Here is a 20,900-nt window from a genome sequence, read left to right on the forward strand (position 1 = left end):
CTTTTTCTTAAGGTACAGTTGTTATACTTCAGTTGAAATGGAATTCATGATGTTCTGGTACCAATAATGTTATTTGAGTAATTTGTATCCTTGTATATTTACACAAGAAAACATTCCATCATTTTGTATATCAAAACAACAAATCTCTTACTTAAAAGATCTAAGCACATCTAAGTCTAAGAGCATAGAAATGTGGTACATTTAACAGTAAAAAACAATGGCAGCTTGCTTGCATGTTTAACGCTGGTTCTAAATTCATTCACTGAACCTAGCTCTTGAATTTCAGACTTTTTTTCAGCTGGCACAGTCAGCAAGAACAATCATGTGAAACTAAACAGTTTAACTGATGGACAATGACAAGGTAGGTGCTTTCACAAAATTATTTTAGATATTTCTGAAAATATATTTTACATTAAAGACATTAAATTTTTTTCACCTTTTGTACATATACGAAGTATTCTGTTTTGAACCCGAGTCAATTTAAGACCATAAATTAAGGGGTTAAGAATTGGTGGGACAACAAGAAATTCTATTGCCAAAAAGTTCTGAAGACTTAGTGGCAAATCTCTTGAACCATATCGAGTATACAATACATCAAAAAGCAAAGCAACGGTTACATTAAATAATGACAGAAAATGTGGCATACAGGTCTGCATGAACTTTGCCTTGCTTTCAATAGACTTTAAACTTGATCTGATCAGATATACATATGAACACACAATGAAAATAAAATGGCCAAAATAGAAGACTATGATTATGTATCCAATGATATTGTTTGGAATGGTTGAAGTGCAAGATAATTTAACAATAGACCAGTTATCACAGTAAAGTCTGTCTATATGGGATCCACACAACCTCAATGTACTGGTTAATGTAAAAGCAGTAGTGAAAAAACAGCATGTAGATAGCCAGGGATAAGAGACTAACTGAGTGACCCACTGCTTAGTCATAACAGAATGATATTGCAGTGGTCTACATATTGCCACATACCTGTCATATGCCATCACTGCTAGAATTGAAAAGTCAATACAGGCAGAAGAATATATTACAAAAGCTTGAATGAGACATCCTGCATAAGAAATCACATGAGAATGAGACTGCAGATCCAGAAGGAACTTGGGGTAGAATCCTGAAGTCCCAAACAGGCCACTGATGCACAAGTTACACAGGAAGATGTACATGGGCTCATGGAGGTTTTCATCCAGGACTATAGTCAAAATGAGAGCAACATTTACCATAATAATCACACAGTAACACATTAGAGTGAGAGAGAAGAGTGTTGCTCTGTAGTCTATTGTCATATCCAATCCAGAAAGAGTAAATAAAGTGGATGTGTTATCCATCAATACCAAATCTTGAATTAAGTGTTTTTACTGTTTGAACATGTACTGATTGTTCATCATGGAAGTAAAGATCCCTTCTCTTGGCTCGTTCCACAAATGCGATTCCTCATGTTGCGTGTGGCAGTTTGATGTTTCTCACTGTCCTGTTTGCAAGTTGTCATCAGGACCCTTGACACTGACTGCATAGCAACAGTAAACATTGTTGATATATTCAGTGTGGAACAAGTGTTACATTTACTCTATATTCTCACAAAATGTGTCATTGTAACAGATGTGAATGTAACACTATTTGAATAGTTTGAAATTTTCATCAAATCTCAAAACATTATTGATACACATTAATGTACTATTGACTAACCTTCACCCTAACCTCAACCATTTTTTTTTATATATTGTAATTTACGGCAACTTATATTTATTCCACTTAGTACTGCTAGTTTATGTACCCTTAGTATAGTTAGTCCACATATTTAAATTTGTGACATACTAAGAAAATTGAATGAAGCAAAGAAAAAGGATCCGTCAGACCCAGCATGACTAGAAGGCCCCAACACGGAAAACACACCTCAAATGCTCCCCATTGGATGGAAGAAAGGGAAGAGGACCCAAAAACAGTTTATGTACCCTTAGTATAGTTAGTCCACATATTTAAATTTTAGGTATATGTTTATTGTATGCACCTTCCTGCCAAAGCAAATTCCTTGTCTGTGCAAACTTTCATGGCGAATAAATCCCTTTCTGATTCTGATTCTGATTCTGATTTGTTGCATACAAATGGTTGAGATTGACAGCTGGTTGACGTTGTGTAAATTATTACAATGCTTCTAAAGGTTTGAACATGGCTAGGTATGGTTGAGAAGTATAAAATTAATAGTCAATTTAAGTTGAAGTTAAAGATACGCCTACAATAATATTACTAAACTTAATAATGTGGTTTCATCATCAATAATGTTGTAATTGGATAGGGTGGTAGAGGTGGGTTTAATTGTAATAAATAATTCTATATATAATCAAGGAGGCCTTAGTTGTTAGTTTATTAACCTGGTTAGCTATATGACATCCTTGATCAGGAGGGGAGGGTTGGAGAAAAAATTATGTAGTTAGCCAAATTGTATTTCTGACTGCTCATCCTTTCGTAGAAGTTTAGAAAGGGGAAACATACATGATCTACAATACCTGCATGTGTGTTTTAGTGGGATTAACATCCAGACTTCAACTATGTGGTTCTCAGATACAGAAACGTTACTGTGAGAACTGGTCTGTAGTTAAACTCGCTTGCTCTTCCACAATTACAAACAACATTGTTGGATATATTGTCATATTTTTATTTTTGGGGCATTTCATTTTCATTGTGTGTTCATATGTATATTTGATCAGGTCATGTTTGAAGTCCATAGAAAGCAGGGGTAGGTTCATTCAGACATGCATGCCACACTGTCATTACTAAATGTATTGTACATGATGTATTGTACACCCGATATGGCTCAAGAGATTTACCACAAAATCTTCAGAACTTTTTGGCCTTACAGTTTCTGATAGTTCCTCAGATTCTTAACCCCCTCATTTATGGCCTTAAACTGAGTAAAGTGAGAAAAAGAATACTGAGTTATTGTGAGAAATTCTAATTGAGTGAAATGTAAATAATACATAGGGCCTCATGCAAGTGTTAATCCCATTCTACATCCTTCACATCTAAAAGCATCAGCGGGCAGTAGGAACCCTGAGTGGTTGTAGAGAACGACCCCTTTGCTTCAGCCAAGAGGTAATATTTTCCAGATGGAGGCTTTTATTTTTTACTCACACATTTTTTGTGTTTAAGTTAACCATGGTGTGTTTTAGTTCATCAACATGTGAAGGTTATACAAAACATTTTGTATTTCACATATTAACTAGAGAGGGTACAATTTCTGGGGAAATTGTAGGGTGTGCTTGCTTGCGTCGGTTGCACAGGGGTCCGTTTTTGAATGACATTTTTACAACTGATTTATGTATATTTTATCTGAAAATGCATACTTATTATTTATAAAGATTAAATAGATTTAAAGGCATTTTTTTTGCTGCTCATTTACAACTGAAAATACGAGTGAAGTGTAGAATGAAATAGATGTCTTCTCATTTCCCCTGCAAGAGGCAGCCTCATCGTTGAATCAAAACGAATAAATTTGGCAGACCGGTGTAAAAATGGACCTAATCTCTATGACTTAAACGTCATTTTAAGTTTTTCCCTTCTCGTGATATTTTCAGGCATGTAGCCTACTCATTGCATTCATTCATTAATAAAGAACCCCCTTTGAAGATTATTCTACGACGTTACCCGGCAGTAGAAGATGGAATCGCGATTCAGACAGTCCCATCTGCTAACTGAAAATATGCCCCCCAAAACGTAAATAAGCTTGACATTTATTTAGTGGAAAATCGCTCATTCATAAAAAGCTCACTGGTAGCGATCATTGTCAGTAACAACGCAAAATGCAATATAGCCCTGTGTGGAGAAGTGCCCCGGTAAATTGTACTACTACGGTACAGTACTAGTAGACTACTGCTGTGTTTGTCTTGGTAGCGATTGCGTTGGTTGAATTGGATTTAACGTTCCGTTGTACGGTTTAGGCTGAAATTAATTATTTTCATGAACAGATTGACAACGTTTAGGCTGTGGCAATGAAGTTCAGGTTAGTAGTTAGATAGACTTTTGATTTAAGTAAGGGGAGTGCCGAACATGTTCTGTCGCCGTTTGACTTCCTACAGCTGTGTAGATGTTTTTGTAGTGTCTCGCGTAGGCTACAGCATTGCAGTGAGCAACACTGGTTTGAAACCACAGGTAATGATAATTTCACCCACAAATCGTTTACTTGTAATGTAATGTCATAATAAATCCTACAACGAAAATGTATTTGTGAGGAATGTTTATTTTAAAGATTGAAAACAGATGCATCATAGACCACTGTAGTATGTGTTGCCCGGGCAACAGAGGCTAATGTCATGATGCTAATGCTTCAGTGAAATAGTAGACTACCGTTTCCAAAAGTAGATGTGGGCCTACTTCCTTAATAATATCAGCTAATATTGTACATTACATTTCATAATTGTGTTTCACATCACAAAGTAAAATGAGTAAATAGTTATCACCCTGGCCTCTTTGCTTGTGGCGTTCCTGCAGCTGCCTTGCAGTAAAGCTATAGTTAGCCTAGCTATCCCCCAAGTTAACAGATGTGAAACGAATGTTCTGCTACAGGTAGTCACGCGTGTTTTCGTGACGTTAGTGACGTTAGTAACGTCAGTTACTGTGGCTAGCAAATTAGCCACCGTTAGCTTCACTTTTCACCACAAAAACGCAATTTCTACTTAAACCATGCAACGGAACGTAAATAAAAATACAACCAACGCAATCGCTACCAAGACGAACCTTTTGACACCGCCGTTGTGTATGTAGTCCAAATATTGACTGATCCTTAGGGGGGCGAAAATAAATAATAAATAAATAAACTAGAGAGGATACAATTTCTGGGGAAATTGTAGGGTGTGCTTGCTTGCGTCGGTTGCACAGGGGTCTGTATATTTTATATAAAAATGCATCGGGCCTACTTATTATTTATAAAGATTACATAGATTTAAAAGCATCTTTTTTTTGCTGCTCATTTACAACTCAAAATACGAGTGAAGTGTCGAATGAAATATGATGTCTTCTCATTTCCCCTGCAAGAGGCAGCTGACAGGCTGAATCAAAACGAATACATTTGGCAGACCGGTGTAAAAATTGACCTAATCTCTACGACTTAAACGTCCTTTTAAGTTGTCCCTTCTCATGATATTTTCAGGCATTTAGCCTACTCATATTGCATTCATTCATTAATAAAGAACCCCCTTTGAAGGTTATTCTACGACTTTACCGGCAGAAGATTGAATCGCGATTCAAACAGTACCATCTGCTAACTGAAAATATGCCCCCAAAAACGTAAATAAGCTTGACATTTATTTAGTGGAAAATCGCTCATTCATAAAAAGCTCACTGGTAGCGATCATTGTCAGTAACAACGCAAAATGCGATATAGCCCTGTGTGGAGAAGCTGCCCCGGTAAATTCTACTACTACAGTACAGTACTAGACTACTGCTGTGTTCGTCTTGGTAGCGATTGCGTTGGTTGAATTCGATTTAACGTTCCGTTGTACGGTTTAGGCTGAAATTAATTATTTTCATGAACAGATTGACAAAGTTTAGGCTGTGGCAATGAAGTTCAGGTTAGTAGTCAGATTGTTTCAACTATTGAAAGACTTTTGAGTAAGGGGAGTGCCGAACATGTTCTGTCACCGTTTGACTTGAACAGCTGAGGAGTTTTTGTTAGCTACTCACACTAGTGTCTCGGGTAGGCTACAGCGTTGCAGTGAGCTACACTGGTTTGAAACCACAGGTAATGATAATTTCACCAACAAATCGTTTACTAATGTCAGAATAAATCATATAACGAAAATGTATATGTGAGGAATGTTTATTTTAACGATTGAACACAGATACATCATAGACCACTGTAGTATGTGTTGCCCGGGCAACACAGGCTAATGTCATGATGCTAATACTTCAGTGAAATAGTAGACTACTGTTTCCGAAAGTAGATGTACTTCCTTAATAATATCAGCTTATATTGTACATTACACATCACAATTGTGTGTCATATCACAAAGTAAAATGAGTAAATAGTTATCACCCTGGCCTCTTTGCTTGTGGCGTTTCTGCAGCTGCCTTGCAGTAAAGCTATAGTTAGCCTAGCTATCCCCCAAGTTAACAGATGCGAAACGAATGTTCTGCCAAAGGTAGTCACGCGTGTTTTCGTGACATTAGTGCAGACCGGTGTAAAAATTGACCTAATCTCTATGATTTAAACGTCATTAAGTTTTTCCCTTCTCATGATATTTTCAGGCATTTAGCCTACTCATATTGCATTCATTCATGAATAAACAACCCCTTTGAAGATTATTCTACGACGTTCCCCGGCAGTAGAAGATGGAATCGCGATTCAAACGGTACCACCTGCTAACTGAAAATATGCCCCCCAAAACGTAAATAAGCTTGACATTTATTTAGTGGAAAATTGCTCATTCATAAAAAGCTCACTGGTAGCGATCATTGTCAGTAACAACGCAAAATGCGATATAGCCCTGTGTGGAGAAGCTGCCCCGGTAAATTGTACTACTACGGTACAGTACTAGACTACTGCTGTGTTCGTCTCGGTAGCGATTGCGTTGGTTGAATTCGATTTAACGTTCCGTTGTACGGTTTAGGCTGAAATTAATTATTTTCATGAACAGATTGACAACGTTTATGCTGTGGCAATGAAGTTCAGGTTAGTAGTTAGATAGACTTTTGATTTAAGTAAGGGGAGTGCCGAACATTTTCTGTCGCCGTTTGACTTCCTAAACAGCTGTGTACTGTAGCTAGACGTTTTGTAGTGTGTCTCGCGTAAGCTACAGCGTTGCAGTGAGCTACACTGGTTTGAAACCACAGGTAATGGTAATTTTACCAACAAATCGTTTTCTAATGTCAGAATAAATCCTACAACGAAAATGTATATGTGAGGAATTGAAAAAACGATTGAAAACAGATAACCCTACATCATAGACCACTGTAGTATGTGTTGCCCGGGAAACACAGGCTAATGTCATGATGCTAATACTTCAGTGAAATAGTAGACTACTGTTTCCGAAAGTAGATGTACTTCCTTAATAATATCAGCTTATATTGTACATTACACATCACAATTGTGTGTCATATCACAAAGTAAAATGAGTAAATAGTTATCACCCTGGCCTCTTTTCTTGTGGCGTTTCTGCAGCTGCCTTGCAGTAAAGCTATAGTTAGCCTAGCTATCCCCCAAGTTAACAGATGCTAAACAAATGTTCTGGCAAAGGTAGTCACGCGTGTTTTCGTGACGTTAGTGACGCAGTTACGTTAGTAACGTCAGTGACTGTGGTTAGCAAATTAGCCACCGTTAGCTTCACTTTTCGCCACAAAAACTTAACTGAAGCTTAAACCATGCAACGGAACGTAAATTCCAATAGAAGCAACTCAATCGCTACCAAGACGAAACGTTTGACACCTACGTTGTCTATGTAGGCCAAATATTGACTGAGTTTTAGGGGGGCAAAAATAAATAAAAATAAAAATAATAATAATATATATGTGAGAGAACAAAGGTTGTGCTCTCGCCGAAGGCTTGAGCACACCCAACTAGAGAGGCTACAATTTCAGGGGAAATTGTAGGGTGTGCTTGCTTGCGTCGGTTGCACAGGGGTCCGTTTTTGAATGACATTTTTACAACTGATTTATGTATATTTTATATGAAAATGCATACTTATTATTTATAAAGATTAAATAGATCTAAAGGCATTTTTTTTTGCTGCTCATTTACAACTGAAAATACGAGTGAAGTGTAGAATGAAATAGATGTCTTCTCATTTCCCCTGCAAGAGGCAGCCTCATCGTTGAATCAAAACGAATAAATTTGGCAGACCGGTGTAAAAATGGACCTAATCTCTATGACTTAAACGTCATTTTAAGTTTTTCCCTTCTCGTGATATTTTCAGGCATGTAGCCTACTCATTGCATTCATTCATTAATAAAGAACCCCCTTTGAAGATTATTCTACGACGTTACCCGGCAGTAGAAGATGGAATCGCCATTCAGACAGTGCCATCTGCTAACTGAAAATATGCCCCCCAAAACGTAAATAAGCTTGACATTTATTTAGTGGAAAATCGCTCATTCATAAAAAGCTCACTGGTAGCGATCATTGTCAGTAACAACGCAAAATGCGATATAGCCCTGTGTGGAGAAGCTGCCCCGGTAAATTGTACTACTACGGTACAGTACTAGTAGACTACTGCTGTGTTCGTCTTGGTAGCGATTGCGTTGGTTGAATTGGATTTAACGTTCCGTTGTACGGTTTAGGCTGAAATTAATTATTTTCATGAACAGATTGGCAACGTTTAGGCTGTGGCAATGAAGTTCAGGTTAGTAGTTAGATAGACATTTGATTAAGTAAGGGGAGTGCCGAACATGTTCTGTCGCCGTTTGACTTCCTACAGCTGTGTAGATGTTTTTGTAGTGTCTCGCGTAGGCTACAGCATTGCAGTGAGCAACACTGGTTTGAAACCACAGGTAATGATAATTTCACCCACAAATCGTTTACTTGTAATGTAATGTCATAATAAATCCTACAACGAAAATGTATTTGTGAGGAATGTTTATTTTAAAGATTGAAAACAGATGCATCATAGACCACTGTAGTATGTGTTGCCCGGGCAACAGAGGCTAATGTCATGATGCTAATGCTTCAGTGAAATAGTAGACTACCGTTTCCAAAAGTAGATGTGGGCCTACTTCCTTAATAATATCAGCTAATATTGTACATTACATGTCATAATTGTGTTTCACATCACAAAGTAAAATGAGTAAATAGTTATCACCCTGGCCTCTTTGCTTGTGGCGTTCCTGCAGCTGCCTTGCAGTAAAGCTATAGTTAGCCTAGCTATCCCCCAAGTTAACAGATGTGAAACGAATTTTCTGCTACAGGTAGTCACGCGTGTTTTCGTGACGTTAGTGACGTAGTGACGTTAGTAACGTCAGTGACTGTGGCTATCAAATTAGCCACCGTTAGCTTCACTTTTCACCACAAAAACGCAATTTCTACTTAAACCATGCAACGGAACGTAAATAAAAATACAACCAACGCAATCGCTACCAAGACGAACCTTTTGACACCGCCGTTGTGTATGTAGTCCAAATATTGACTGATCCTTAGGGGGGCGAAAATAAATAATATATAAATAAATATATATGTGAGAGAACAAAGGTTGTGCTCTCGCCGAAGGCTTGAGCACACCCAATTAACTATTTTAAACAGCCTTGATTCATAAAGGGCTTTACAATGTTATTGGGTGTGCTTTGCCTTTGGCAAGGGCACAACCTTTGTTCTCTCACATATATATTATTATTATTTATTTTTGCCCCCCTAAAACTCAGTCAATATTTGGCCTACATAGACAACGTAGGTGTCAAAAGTTTCGTCTTGGTAGCGATTGAGTTGCTTCTATTGGAATTTACGTTCCGTTGCATGGTTTAGGCTTAAGTTAAGTTTTTGTGGCGAAAAGTGAAGCTAACGGTGGCTAATTTGCTAGCCACAGTCACTGACGTTACTAACGTCACTGCGTCACTAACGTCACGAAAACACGCGTGACTACCTTTGGCAGAACATTCGTTTCGCATCTGTTAACTTGGGGGATAGCTAGGCTAACTATAGCTTTACTGCAAGGCAGCTGCAGAAACGCCACAAGAAAAGAGGGCAGGGTGATAACTATTTACTCATTTTACTTTGTGATATGACACACAATTGTGATGTGTAATGTACAATATAAGCTGATATTATTAAGGAAGTACATCTACTTTCGGAAACAGTAGTCTACTATTTCACTGAAGTATTAGCATCATGACATTAGCCTGTGTTGCCCGGGCAACACATACTACAGTGGTCTATGATGTATCTGTTTTCAATCGTTAAAATAAACATTCCTCACATATACATTTTCGTTGTATGATTTATTCTGACATTAGTAAACGATTTGTTGGTGAAATCACCATTACCTGTGGTTTCAAACCAGTGTAGCTCACTGCAACGCTGTAGCCTACCCGAGACACTAGTGTGAGTAGCTAACAAAAACTCCTCAGCTGTTTAAGTCAAACGGCGACAGAACATGTTCGGCACTCCCCTTACTCAAAAGTCTTTCAATAGGGAAACTATCTGACTACTAACCTGAACTTCATTGCCACAGCCTAAACTTTGTCAATCTGTTCATGAAAATAATTAATTTCAGCCTAAACCGTACAACGGAACGTTTAATCGAATTCAACCAACGCAATCGCTACCAAGACGAACACAGCAGTAGTCTAGTACTGTACTGTAGTAGTAGAATTTACCGGGGCAGCTTCTCCACACAGGGCTATATCGCATTTTGCGTTGTTACTGACAATGATCGATACCAGTGAGCTTTTTATGAATGAGCGATTTTCCACTAAATAAATGTCAAGCTTATTTACGTTTTGGGGGGCATATTTTCAGTTAGCAGATGGTACTGTTTGAATCGCGATTCTATCTTCTGCCGGTAACGTCGTAGAATAATCTTCAAAGGGGGTTCTTTATTAATGAATGAATGCAATATGAGTAGGCTAAATGCCTGAAAATATCACGAGAAGGGAAAACTTAAAAGGACGTTTAAGTCATAGAGATTCGTCCATTTTTACACCGGTCTGCCAAATGTATTCGTTTTGATTCAGCTATGAGGCTGCCTCTTGCAGGGGAAATGAGAAGACATCATATTTCATTCTAAACTTCACTCGTATTTTGAGTTGTAAATGAGCAGCAAAAAAAAGATGCTTTTAAATCTATGTAATATTTATGCATAATAAGTAGGCCCTATGCATTTTTATATAAAATATACAGGAATATCAGTTGTAAAAATTGCATTAAAATCCCTGTACAACCGACGCAAGCAAGCACACCCTACAATTTTCCCAGAAATTGTACCCTCTCTAGTTGCAATATGCAACTGTCAACTGTAGCGGTCAACATCAGTAACTTCAAAGACCATCCTGTTATTCCTCTTATTTATTTCTGTTAAAATGTGTCATTAATCAAATACAAATAAATCCAAAACCTAAGACCTCAGTTATTTGAATTGTGTTTAATGTATGAACACGTATGCTATGGGCTGCTAATCTTGTACGTTTTTCTTATAAAATTACTTAAATGCTTTGGTAAAAAGGTAGGTTTTAAGCTGTCTTTTAAAAATGTCTAGCGTATTTGCTTCCCTAATATGTATGGGTAATTTGTTCCATAGTTTTGGGGCGTAATTGACAAAGGCCGAATCACCAATCTTCTTATGACTGCTTCTGGTGACCTCTAATAGGCCTGTATTTGATGATCGCAGTGTTCTAGCTGGTGTGTAGTTTATAAGGGAGTTAGCAATGTAGCTAGGTACTTGTCCGTGTAGAGCTTTGTATGTGAGGAAAAGGACCTTAAAGTCAATTATGAAGGTAACGGGGAGCCAGTGTAAAGTAGCTAGGACAGGACTAATGTGTTCTCTCCTTTTAGTTTTGGTTAATAATCTAGCTGCAGAATTTTGAATGAGCTGTAGTCTTTCAGTGGTTTTCACGGGAAGACCAGTGAAAAGTGTGTTACAGTAGTACAGTAGTTCTTAGTAAGCATCTCTCTTTTGGATTTGGAGCCACATAGTAGGACTTCGGTTTTGTCTTCATTTAATTTAAGAAAGTTATCATTCATCCATTTGTTTATTGCCAACAGTGTAGAGTGCAATAACTAATATATGTATGACAAATTTAAAGACAAATTAAAGCCATACTGTTGTTGTAGATATACATATGGAATACTTTAAATCAGAATGATCTAGACCTTGTATATAAAAATCATTGTTTAATAGTTTGTGCATCAAATCTCAAAACATTATTGATACACATTAACGTACTATTGACTGGATAGAGTGGTAGAGGTGGGTTTAATTGCAATAAATAGTTGCATATATAATCAAGGAGGTCTGAGTTGTTAGTTTATTAACCTCGTTAGCTATATTACATCATTGGTTGAATCTCAGAAGTTAATGCAACAACTTTGACTGTCCAGTATATGTGTATATAGTGGCATATCCAACACATCATTCATTTCATTTTCATTTAGTCATTTAGCAGACGCTCTTATCCAGAGCGACCCACAGTAAGTACAGGGACATTCCCCTCGAGGCAAGTAGGGTGAAGTGCCTTGCCCAAGGACACAACGTCATTTGGTACTGCCAGGAATCACACAGCCCCTGTCTTATTGAGCATTATGGACCTGCCCTGTTAAAAATGACTAAGTTACAAAATATAAGTTACAAAGTTACTAAGTTACGTTCAATTTCACACCAAAATTAATAGATACAGTAAAAGAAGAGACACGGACTTGAGAGTTCATAGTTCATCAGTGTGGCATGACGAAAAGACAGCTAACAGTCTAATTAGTACCGGACAAGTCATCCGGTGTCCCCAAAGTGATGCAACTTTACAGTAATGAGTGTCATTAAGCTTCCTCATCCCCAGTGAAGGCCTCGGCTGTGGGTGTCCCTGCTGGACCAACCCTCCGGCCTGAAAGCAAACGCCCTCCGGGACCTGGACCGGCTAAAGCTCCTAATTGTTGATAATAGTGGCCCTTGGAAGGTCATTACTGTAACTAATAAGGTTTTTATTCAAAACATGTTGTCATCATCATTTCAGGGAAAACAACTCAAACAGAAACTCTTATGATGTAATCGCAGGGTCTCCAGGTACTAATTGGTATTTTAGAAACGCAAGAACAATTGTAAATGTTTCCATTTTGTTTAAAAAGGTTTGATTTAAGCTTAATAAATGCCTGTATGCATAATGCTCAGACCTTCTCTGGTACCATCTATGTAAAGCTAAACATACCCAGTTATACAACAACTGTCAGACTAAATGTACATAGCTATCAAATAAGAACAAATGTTGGTGAAAAGGAGTGTCATGGGTGCAAATTAGTTTAAAAACTTGGAAATTAGTAGTTGTTGTTGAAAACAACTTAACTGGACAAATTGGACTTAATTAACAGTCCTCTTATGCAACCCCCCCTTTGTGTTAACTATGAAAGCATAAACATGCTTATTTGCTCATCAGGTCATTAGTCCTCAATCCCTTGATGTCAATTTAGATACTACAGACCTGTGAGACCAAATGGGCACAAGACAAAACAAAGATCTTTGTTGCCAACTGCCACTAGACCCACAGAGGGTCGGAGTGGTGATGCTGACCTCCCCCAAGACCAGCAGAAAGGTCATGTGCAGACGGGGCCTACAGAAGCACCACTACAGAGAAACTTTACAGGTCATCATTCTGAATAGATGCATTTGAAAATAAAACAGTGAATACCCCCTTTAACGAAAGCTAGCAATTAAATACAAGTATTGTGCAATAGCGTATAACTGTTTATACTTTTCACAGATTTGGTTGACAGTTGACCATATAATGTTAATAAGATTGTTGCTTCACGAGCCATAAAATACATGTAATATAAAGAAAGAAGCTTGTGGCCGAAGATGGTAGAATGACACTGAGAACACTGTTGGGCAAAGCCAAAAAGATAACTGCCTCCAAACTGCTTAGCTAGACAACTGCTACAGCTGAAGAAGCCTTTTCCAAACCATCCACAACAATTATAGGGCTAAGATGAGTAAAAGGCCAGACATGTCATGCAATCTAAATTAATATCCAAGACAAATCAATCTGCTTGTGAGTCAGTTATATACACTGTGTGTATATAACTGATACATACATCTAATATAACTGACTCACTAGAATCCTAAAGTTATTGAAATCACAGGAGTTGGCACCATTGCTCTCACTCAACACAGAAACTATTGGAGGCTGAGCGGTTAAATTGCTGTCATTAAGAAACCTGCTGTGACATGCACTCAGGTGAAATCGTTGCTTCTCTATGCTGATGAAATGATAAAAATGTTATGTGATCCTGTTATTCCATTATATCTAGGCAGTTTAATTAATGGCTAAAACACAATGTAGTAAAGCGAGAGCTAAACCAACATAATTATGATTTCTTAACAGTTTTATAAGCATTTGTCAGAACAGGCACTGTGTAATTTAGTTAAATTGAGTGGATGACCATAAATGACACATGGTTTTCCATCCCTGGTCTCAAATTCTCTGTGAGCCAGGTTTAGCTCCTTATGTTATGTTATGTATGTACAGTATGTATGGTTAATTGTGTGTTTGCTTCAGAGCCGGCCCAAGGCATAAGCGAACTAAGCGGCTGCTTAGGGCCCCCGTGGCCACCAGAGGGCCCCCAAGATCAAATGAAATAACAGTTTAATGTAAAGAAAATATATTTATATATATAAAAAAGCAAGGCCGAGGGGCGCCCAAATCAATTCTGCTTAAGGCCCCATAAAGGCTTGGGCCAGCCCTGGTTTGCTTTGTACTGTTTACATTTTCTGTCGTCTGTGTTGCTGTGCTACATTGATATTTCATGGTTGTTGCACTTTAATTGATATCAGGATTTATTGTATATGTTACTCCAAGTCTTCACAATTAACTTTTGGGAATCAAACCACCCTGAAATTGAGGAAGCAATTTCAGATATATCTTACAAAATACACAATGACAGCGTTCATTAAGTTTTCAGTTTTCTCATGGACTCCTCCCCAGGGCCATAAATAAACAAATGTCGGTAATAAAGTGATAAATGTCCAAAACTGTCAAGTAAATGCTGTTGCCCACACTTTAAACCACAGGCATTTTACCAAATCTGATCACTCATGTTCAAACTGGTGTTGTCATATCAAAGATATTAGGCCGACATTTCACACAGATGTGAAGTCAGAGAACTTTCTGCAACCTGGCATATGGGAACATAGGTGTCAATTCCAGAGAGATACAATATGCTAAAAGACACAAAGTACATTTTATATTTGGGAAGGCATTTCCTAGTACAGCAAATTTTTTATGAGGCAGTTACTTTTTCATAAGGTACAGTTGTTACACTTCAGTTAATATGGAACTTCATGTTGTTCTGGTACCAATAATTGAGTACTTTGTATCACAGACTGTCTTTTCACCAGTTCATAATTTAATTTCAGTGCAAAACTGCATAGATGTATAGTTTGTATATTCACACAAGAAAACATTCAGTCATTCTGTATATCAAAAGACAAATCTCTTACTTAAAACATCCAAGCACATCAAAGTCTAAGAGCATAGAAATGTGCTCTTAGAACCCATGTGACTGAAGTCAGGTTATGCTAATCTCAGAACCAGGCTACGGGCCTTGTGGGGTATCAACATAGGAACATGAATGAACTTGCGTTTTATGTGGAATGTAACAGTGTTAAACATCTGTGTGTTAAATTAATCTCGTAATGCAACAACTTTGACTGTCCAGTATATGTGTATGTAGTGGCATATCCAACACACATCTGTGTGTAATCACATAGCCCCTGTCTTATTGAGCATTATGGACCTGCCCTGTTAAAAATGATTAAGTTACAAAATATAAGTTACAAATCATTCAATTTCACACCAAAATGAACAGATACAATAAAAAAAAAAGACAGGGACTTGAGAGTTCATAGTTTTACTCATGACGAAAAGACAGCTAACAGTCTAATCAGTACTGGACAAGTCATCCGGTGTCCCCAAAGTGATGCAACTTTACAGTAATGAGTGTCATTAAGCTTCCTCATCCCCAGTGAAGGCCTCGGCTGTGGGTCCGTGTCCCTGCTGGACCAACCCTCCGGCCTGAAAGCAAACGCCCTCTGGGACCTGGACCGGCTAAAGCTCCTAATTGTTGATAATAGTGGCCCTTGGAAGGTCATTACTGTAACTAATAAGGGTTTCATTCAAAACATGTTGTCATCATCATTTCAGGGAAAACAACTCAAACAGAAACTCTTATGATGTAATCGCAGGGTCTCCAGGTACTAATAGGTATTTTACGCAAGAACAATTGTAAATGTTTCTATAATGTTTTAAAAGATTTGATTTAATCTTAATAAATGCCTGTATGTATAATTCTCAGACCTTCTCTGGTACCATCTATGTAAAGCTAAACATACCCAGTTACACAACAACTGTCAAAATAATGAAAGGGTGAAAGGGAGGGTAACTATGAAAGCATAAACAAGCTTATCAGAATCAGAATGGGTTTTATTCGCCATGAAAGTTTGCACAGACAAGGAATTTGCTTTGGCAGGAAGGTGCAAACATTAAACATATAGGAATCAAAAATTTAAATATGAGGACTAACTATACTAAGGGTACATAACTAGCAAATTAAGGGTACATAACTAGCAATGGAATTAGATTAAAATAAACTATACAATAAAATATAAAATAAACATCTATTATTTGCTCATCAGGTCATTAGTCCTCAATCCTTTGATGTCAATTTACATACTACAGACCTGTGAGACCAAATGGGTACAAGACAAAACAAAGATCTTTGTTGCCAACTGCCACTAGACCCACAGAGGGTCGGAGTGGTGATGCTGACCTCCCCCAAGACCAGCAGAAAGGTCATGTGCAGACGGGGCCTACAGAAGCACCACTACAGAGAAACTTTACAGGTCATCATTCTGAATAGATGCATTTGAAAATAAAACAGTGAATGCCCCCTTTAACGAAAGCTAGCAATTAAATACAAGTATTGTGCAATAGCGTATAACTGTTTATACTTTTCACAGAGTTGGTTGACAGTTGACCATATAATGTTAGTAAGATTGTTGCTTCACGAGCCATAAAATACATGTAATTTAAAGAAAGAAGCTTGTGGCTGAAGATGGTAGAATGACACTGAGAACACTGTTGGGCAAAGCCAAAAAGATAACTGCCTCCAAACTGCTTAGCTAGACAACTGCTACAGCTGAAGAAGCCTTTTCCAAACCATCCACAACAATTATAGGGCTAAGATGAGTAAAAGGCCAGACATGTCATGCAATCTAAATTAATATCCAAGACAAATCAATCTGCTTGTGAGTCAGTTATATACACTGTGTGTTTATAACTGATACATACATCTAATATAACTGACTCACTAGAATCCTAAAGTTATTGAAATCACAGGAGTTGGCACCATTGCTCTCACTCAACACAGAAACTATTGGAGGCTGAGCGGTTAAATTGCTGTCATTAAGAAACCTGCTGTGACATGCACTCAGTTGAAATCGTTGCTTCTCTATGCTGATGAAATGATAAAAATGTTATGTGATCCTGTTATTCCATTATATCTAGGCAGTTTAATTAATGGCTAAAACACAATGTAGTAACACAATGCGAGAGCTAAACCAACATAATTATGATTTCTTAACAGTTTTATAAGCATTTGTCAGAACAGGCACTGTGTAATTTAGTTAAATTGAGTGGATGACCATAAATGACACATGGTTTTCCATCCCTGGTCTCATGTTCTCTGTGAGTCAGGTTTAGCTCCTTATGTTATGTTATGTATGTACAGTATGTATGGTTAATTGTGTGTTTGCTTCAGAGCCGGCCCAAGGCATAAGCGAACTATGCGGCTGCTTAGGGCCCCCGTGGCCACCAGAGGGCCCCCAAGATCAAATGAAATAACAGTTTAATGTAAAAAAAATATATTTATATATATAAAAAACCAAGGCCGAGGGGCGCCCAAATCAATTCTGCTTAAGGCCCCATAAAGGCTTGGGCCAGCCCTGGTTTGCTTTGTACTGTTTACATTTTCTGTCGTCTGTGTTGCTGTGCTACATTGATATTTCATGGTTGTTGCACTTTAATTGATATCAGGATTTATTGTATATGTTACTCCAAGTCTTCACAATTAACTTTTGGGAATCAAACCACCCTGAAATTGAGGAAGCAATTTCAGATATATCTTACAAAATACACAATGACAGCGTTCATTAAGTTTTCAGTTTTCTCATGGACTCCTCCCCAGGGCCATAAATAAACAAATGTCGGTAATAAAGTGATAAATGTCCAAAACTGTCAAGTAAATGCTGTTGCCCACACTTTAAACCACAGGCATTTTACCAAATCTGATCACTCATGTTCAAACTGGTGTTGTCATATCAAAGATATTAGGCCGACATTTCACACAGATGTGAAGTCAGAGAACTTTCTGCAACCTGGCATATGGGAACATAGGTGTCAATTCCAGAGAGATACAATATGCTAAAAGACACAAAGTACATTTTATATTTGGGAAGGCATTTCCTAGTACAGCAAATTTTTTATGAGGCAGTTACTTTTTCATAAGGTACAGTTGTTACACTTCAGTTAATATGGAACTTCATGTTGTTCTGGTACCAATAATTGAGTACTTTGTATCCCAGACTGTCTTTTCACCAGTTCATAATTTAATTTCAGTGCAAAACTGCATAGATGTATAGTTTGTATATTCACACAAGAAAACATTCAGTCATTCTGTATATCAAAAGACAAATCTCTTACTTAAAACATACAAGCACATCAAAGTCTAAGAGCATGGAAATGTGGTACATTTAACAGTAAACAACAATGACAGCTTGCATGTTTAACTCTGGTCCAAAAACTCATTCATTGAGCCTAGCTCTTGAAATGTAGACTTTTTTTCAGCTGGCACAGTCAGCAGGAACAATCATGTGAAACTAAACACAGTTTAACTGCCATCACTGCTAGAATTGAAAAGTCACTACAGGCAGAAGAATATATTACAAAAGCTTGAATTAGACATCCTGCATAAAAATTTACATGAGAATGAGACTGCAGATCCAGAAGGAACTTGGGGTAGAATCCTGCAGTCCCAAACAGGCCACTGATGCACAAGTTACACAGGAAGATGTACATGGGCTCATGGAGGTTTTCATCCAGGACTATAGTCAAAATTAGAGCAACATATACCATAATAATCACACAGTAACACATTAGAGTGAGAGAAAAGAGTGTTGCTCTGTAGTCTATTGTCATATCCAATCCAGAAAGAGTAAATAAAGTGGATGTGTTATCCATCAATACTAAATCTTGAACTAACTGTTTTTAATGTTTTTACATGTACTTGTGTAGAATTTTAGATCCGGCAAACATACCTGATCATGTTGTTTGAACCCATGTGACTGAGGTCAGGTTATGCTAATCTCAGAACCAGGCTATGGGCCTTGTGGGTTATCAACATAGGAACATGAATGAACTTGCGTTTTATGTGGAATGTAACAGTGTTAAACATCTGTGTGTTAAATTAATCTCGTAATGCAACAACTTTGACTGTCCAGTATATGTGTATGTAGTGGCATATCCAACACACATCTGTGTGTAATCACATAGCCCCTGTCTTATTGAGCATTATGGACCTGCCCTGTTAAAAATGATTAAGTTACAAAATATAAGTTACAAATCATTCAATTTCACACCAAAATGAACAGATACAGTAAAAGAAGAGACAGGGACTTGAGAGTTCATCAGATTCTGATTCATAGTTCTATTCATGACGAAAAGACAGCTAACAGTCTAATTAGTACCGGACAAGTCATCCGGTGTCCCCGAAGTGATGCAACTTTACAGTAATGAGTGCCATTAAGCTTCCTCATCCCCAGTGAAGGCCTCGGCTGTGGGTCCGTGTCCCTGCTGGACCAACCCTCCGGCCTGAAAGCAAACGCCCTCCGGGACCTGGACCGGCTAAAGCTCCTAATTGTTGATAATAGTGGCCCTTGGAAGGTCATTACTGTAACTAATAAGGGTTTCATTCAAAACATGAAATGATGAAACATCATCATTTCAGGGAAAACAGAAACTCTTATGATGTAATCGCAGGGTCTCCAGGTAGTAATAGGTATTTTAGAAACGCAAGAACAATTGTAAATGTTTCCATTTTGTTTAAAAAGGTTTGATTTAAGCTTAATAAATGCCTGTATGCATAACGCTCAGAACCTTTCTTGTACCATCTATGTAAAGCTAAACATACCCAGTTTCACAACAACTGTCAGAATAATTATACCTAGCTATCAAATAAGTACAAGTATTGGTGAAAGGGAGTGTCACTAGACCCACAGAGACCCACAGAGGGTCAGAGTGGTGATGCTGACCTCCCCAAGACCAGCAGAAAGGTCATGTGCAGACGGGGCCTACAGAAGCATCACTACAGAGAAACGTTACAGGTCATCATTCTGAATAGAAGCATTTGAAAATAAATGCATCATAATTATGATTTCTTAACAGTTTTATAAGAATTTGTTAGAACAGGCACTGTGTAATTTATACTTACATTGAGTGGATGAACATAAACAACACATAGTTTTCCATCCCTGGACCCAAGTTCTCTGTGAGTCAGGTTTAGCTCCTGTCCTTCTATGTTATGTTATAGATTTTTGTATCACACTGAGATGATAACTTTTCCTCTATTTTGATACTGACACAATAGGATTCATCAGGGGCTTCAAAGCAAAAATGCATTTCAATTACATGTTGGAAACACTGTAGGTAAAGTAATGTAACGTTGCCATACTTTGTGACACAAACATTTGCTGCAGGGCTTTTCATTTATTGACTACAAATGTATCAACACTCCTGAGGAAATACTCTAAAAATGCTCACACAGTAAGTGCTGAAATTTGCTAAAATATTCTACCTTTAAAATTAGCTAAAATATTCTACCTTTTTCTTGAAATAAGCCTAATGTAAAAATGGGCAATGCGTGGAAAGCTTAATACCTTTAACCATGTCCTAATCTTACCTACTCCTGTGAACCAGGATGATCACACCATTACAGGGTACTATACGTTTACACAACCTATGAAAAATTACACAATATATGAATTGTGCACAACAGTTTTCATACATGCTCATTGAGAATATACCAGCATGCTTACTGCTTACTTATTAGTTTTCTTTCATTGTCACATCAATAGGTTTGTATTCTGTAATTCACTGATAATTGTCTCTCATGAACAACTGATGACAGATCAAACATGGAGTCATTGTTTGGAGCA

The 20,900-nt window shown here is 37.6% G+C and overlaps 1 protein-coding gene across 1 annotated transcript; it reads right to left on the reverse strand.

Annotated features, from left to right (window-relative positions):
- Nucleotides 1–407: 407 nt before the first annotated feature.
- Nucleotides 408–1,364, reverse strand: LOC136960009 (olfactory receptor 1D2-like). The gene has a single exon (XM_067254300.1). The coding sequence runs from the start codon at nt 1,341–1,343 to the stop codon at nt 408–410; it is 936 nt and encodes a 311-aa protein (XP_067110401.1). The 5' UTR covers nt 1,344–1,364.
- Nucleotides 1,365–20,900: the final 19,536 nt, after the last annotated feature.

This window comes from Osmerus mordax, chromosome 2, assembly GCF_038355195.1.
Source record: "Osmerus mordax isolate fOsmMor3 chromosome 2, fOsmMor3.pri, whole genome shotgun sequence".
NCBI classification, from domain to species: domain Eukaryota; kingdom Metazoa; phylum Chordata; class Actinopteri; order Osmeriformes; family Osmeridae; genus Osmerus; species Osmerus mordax.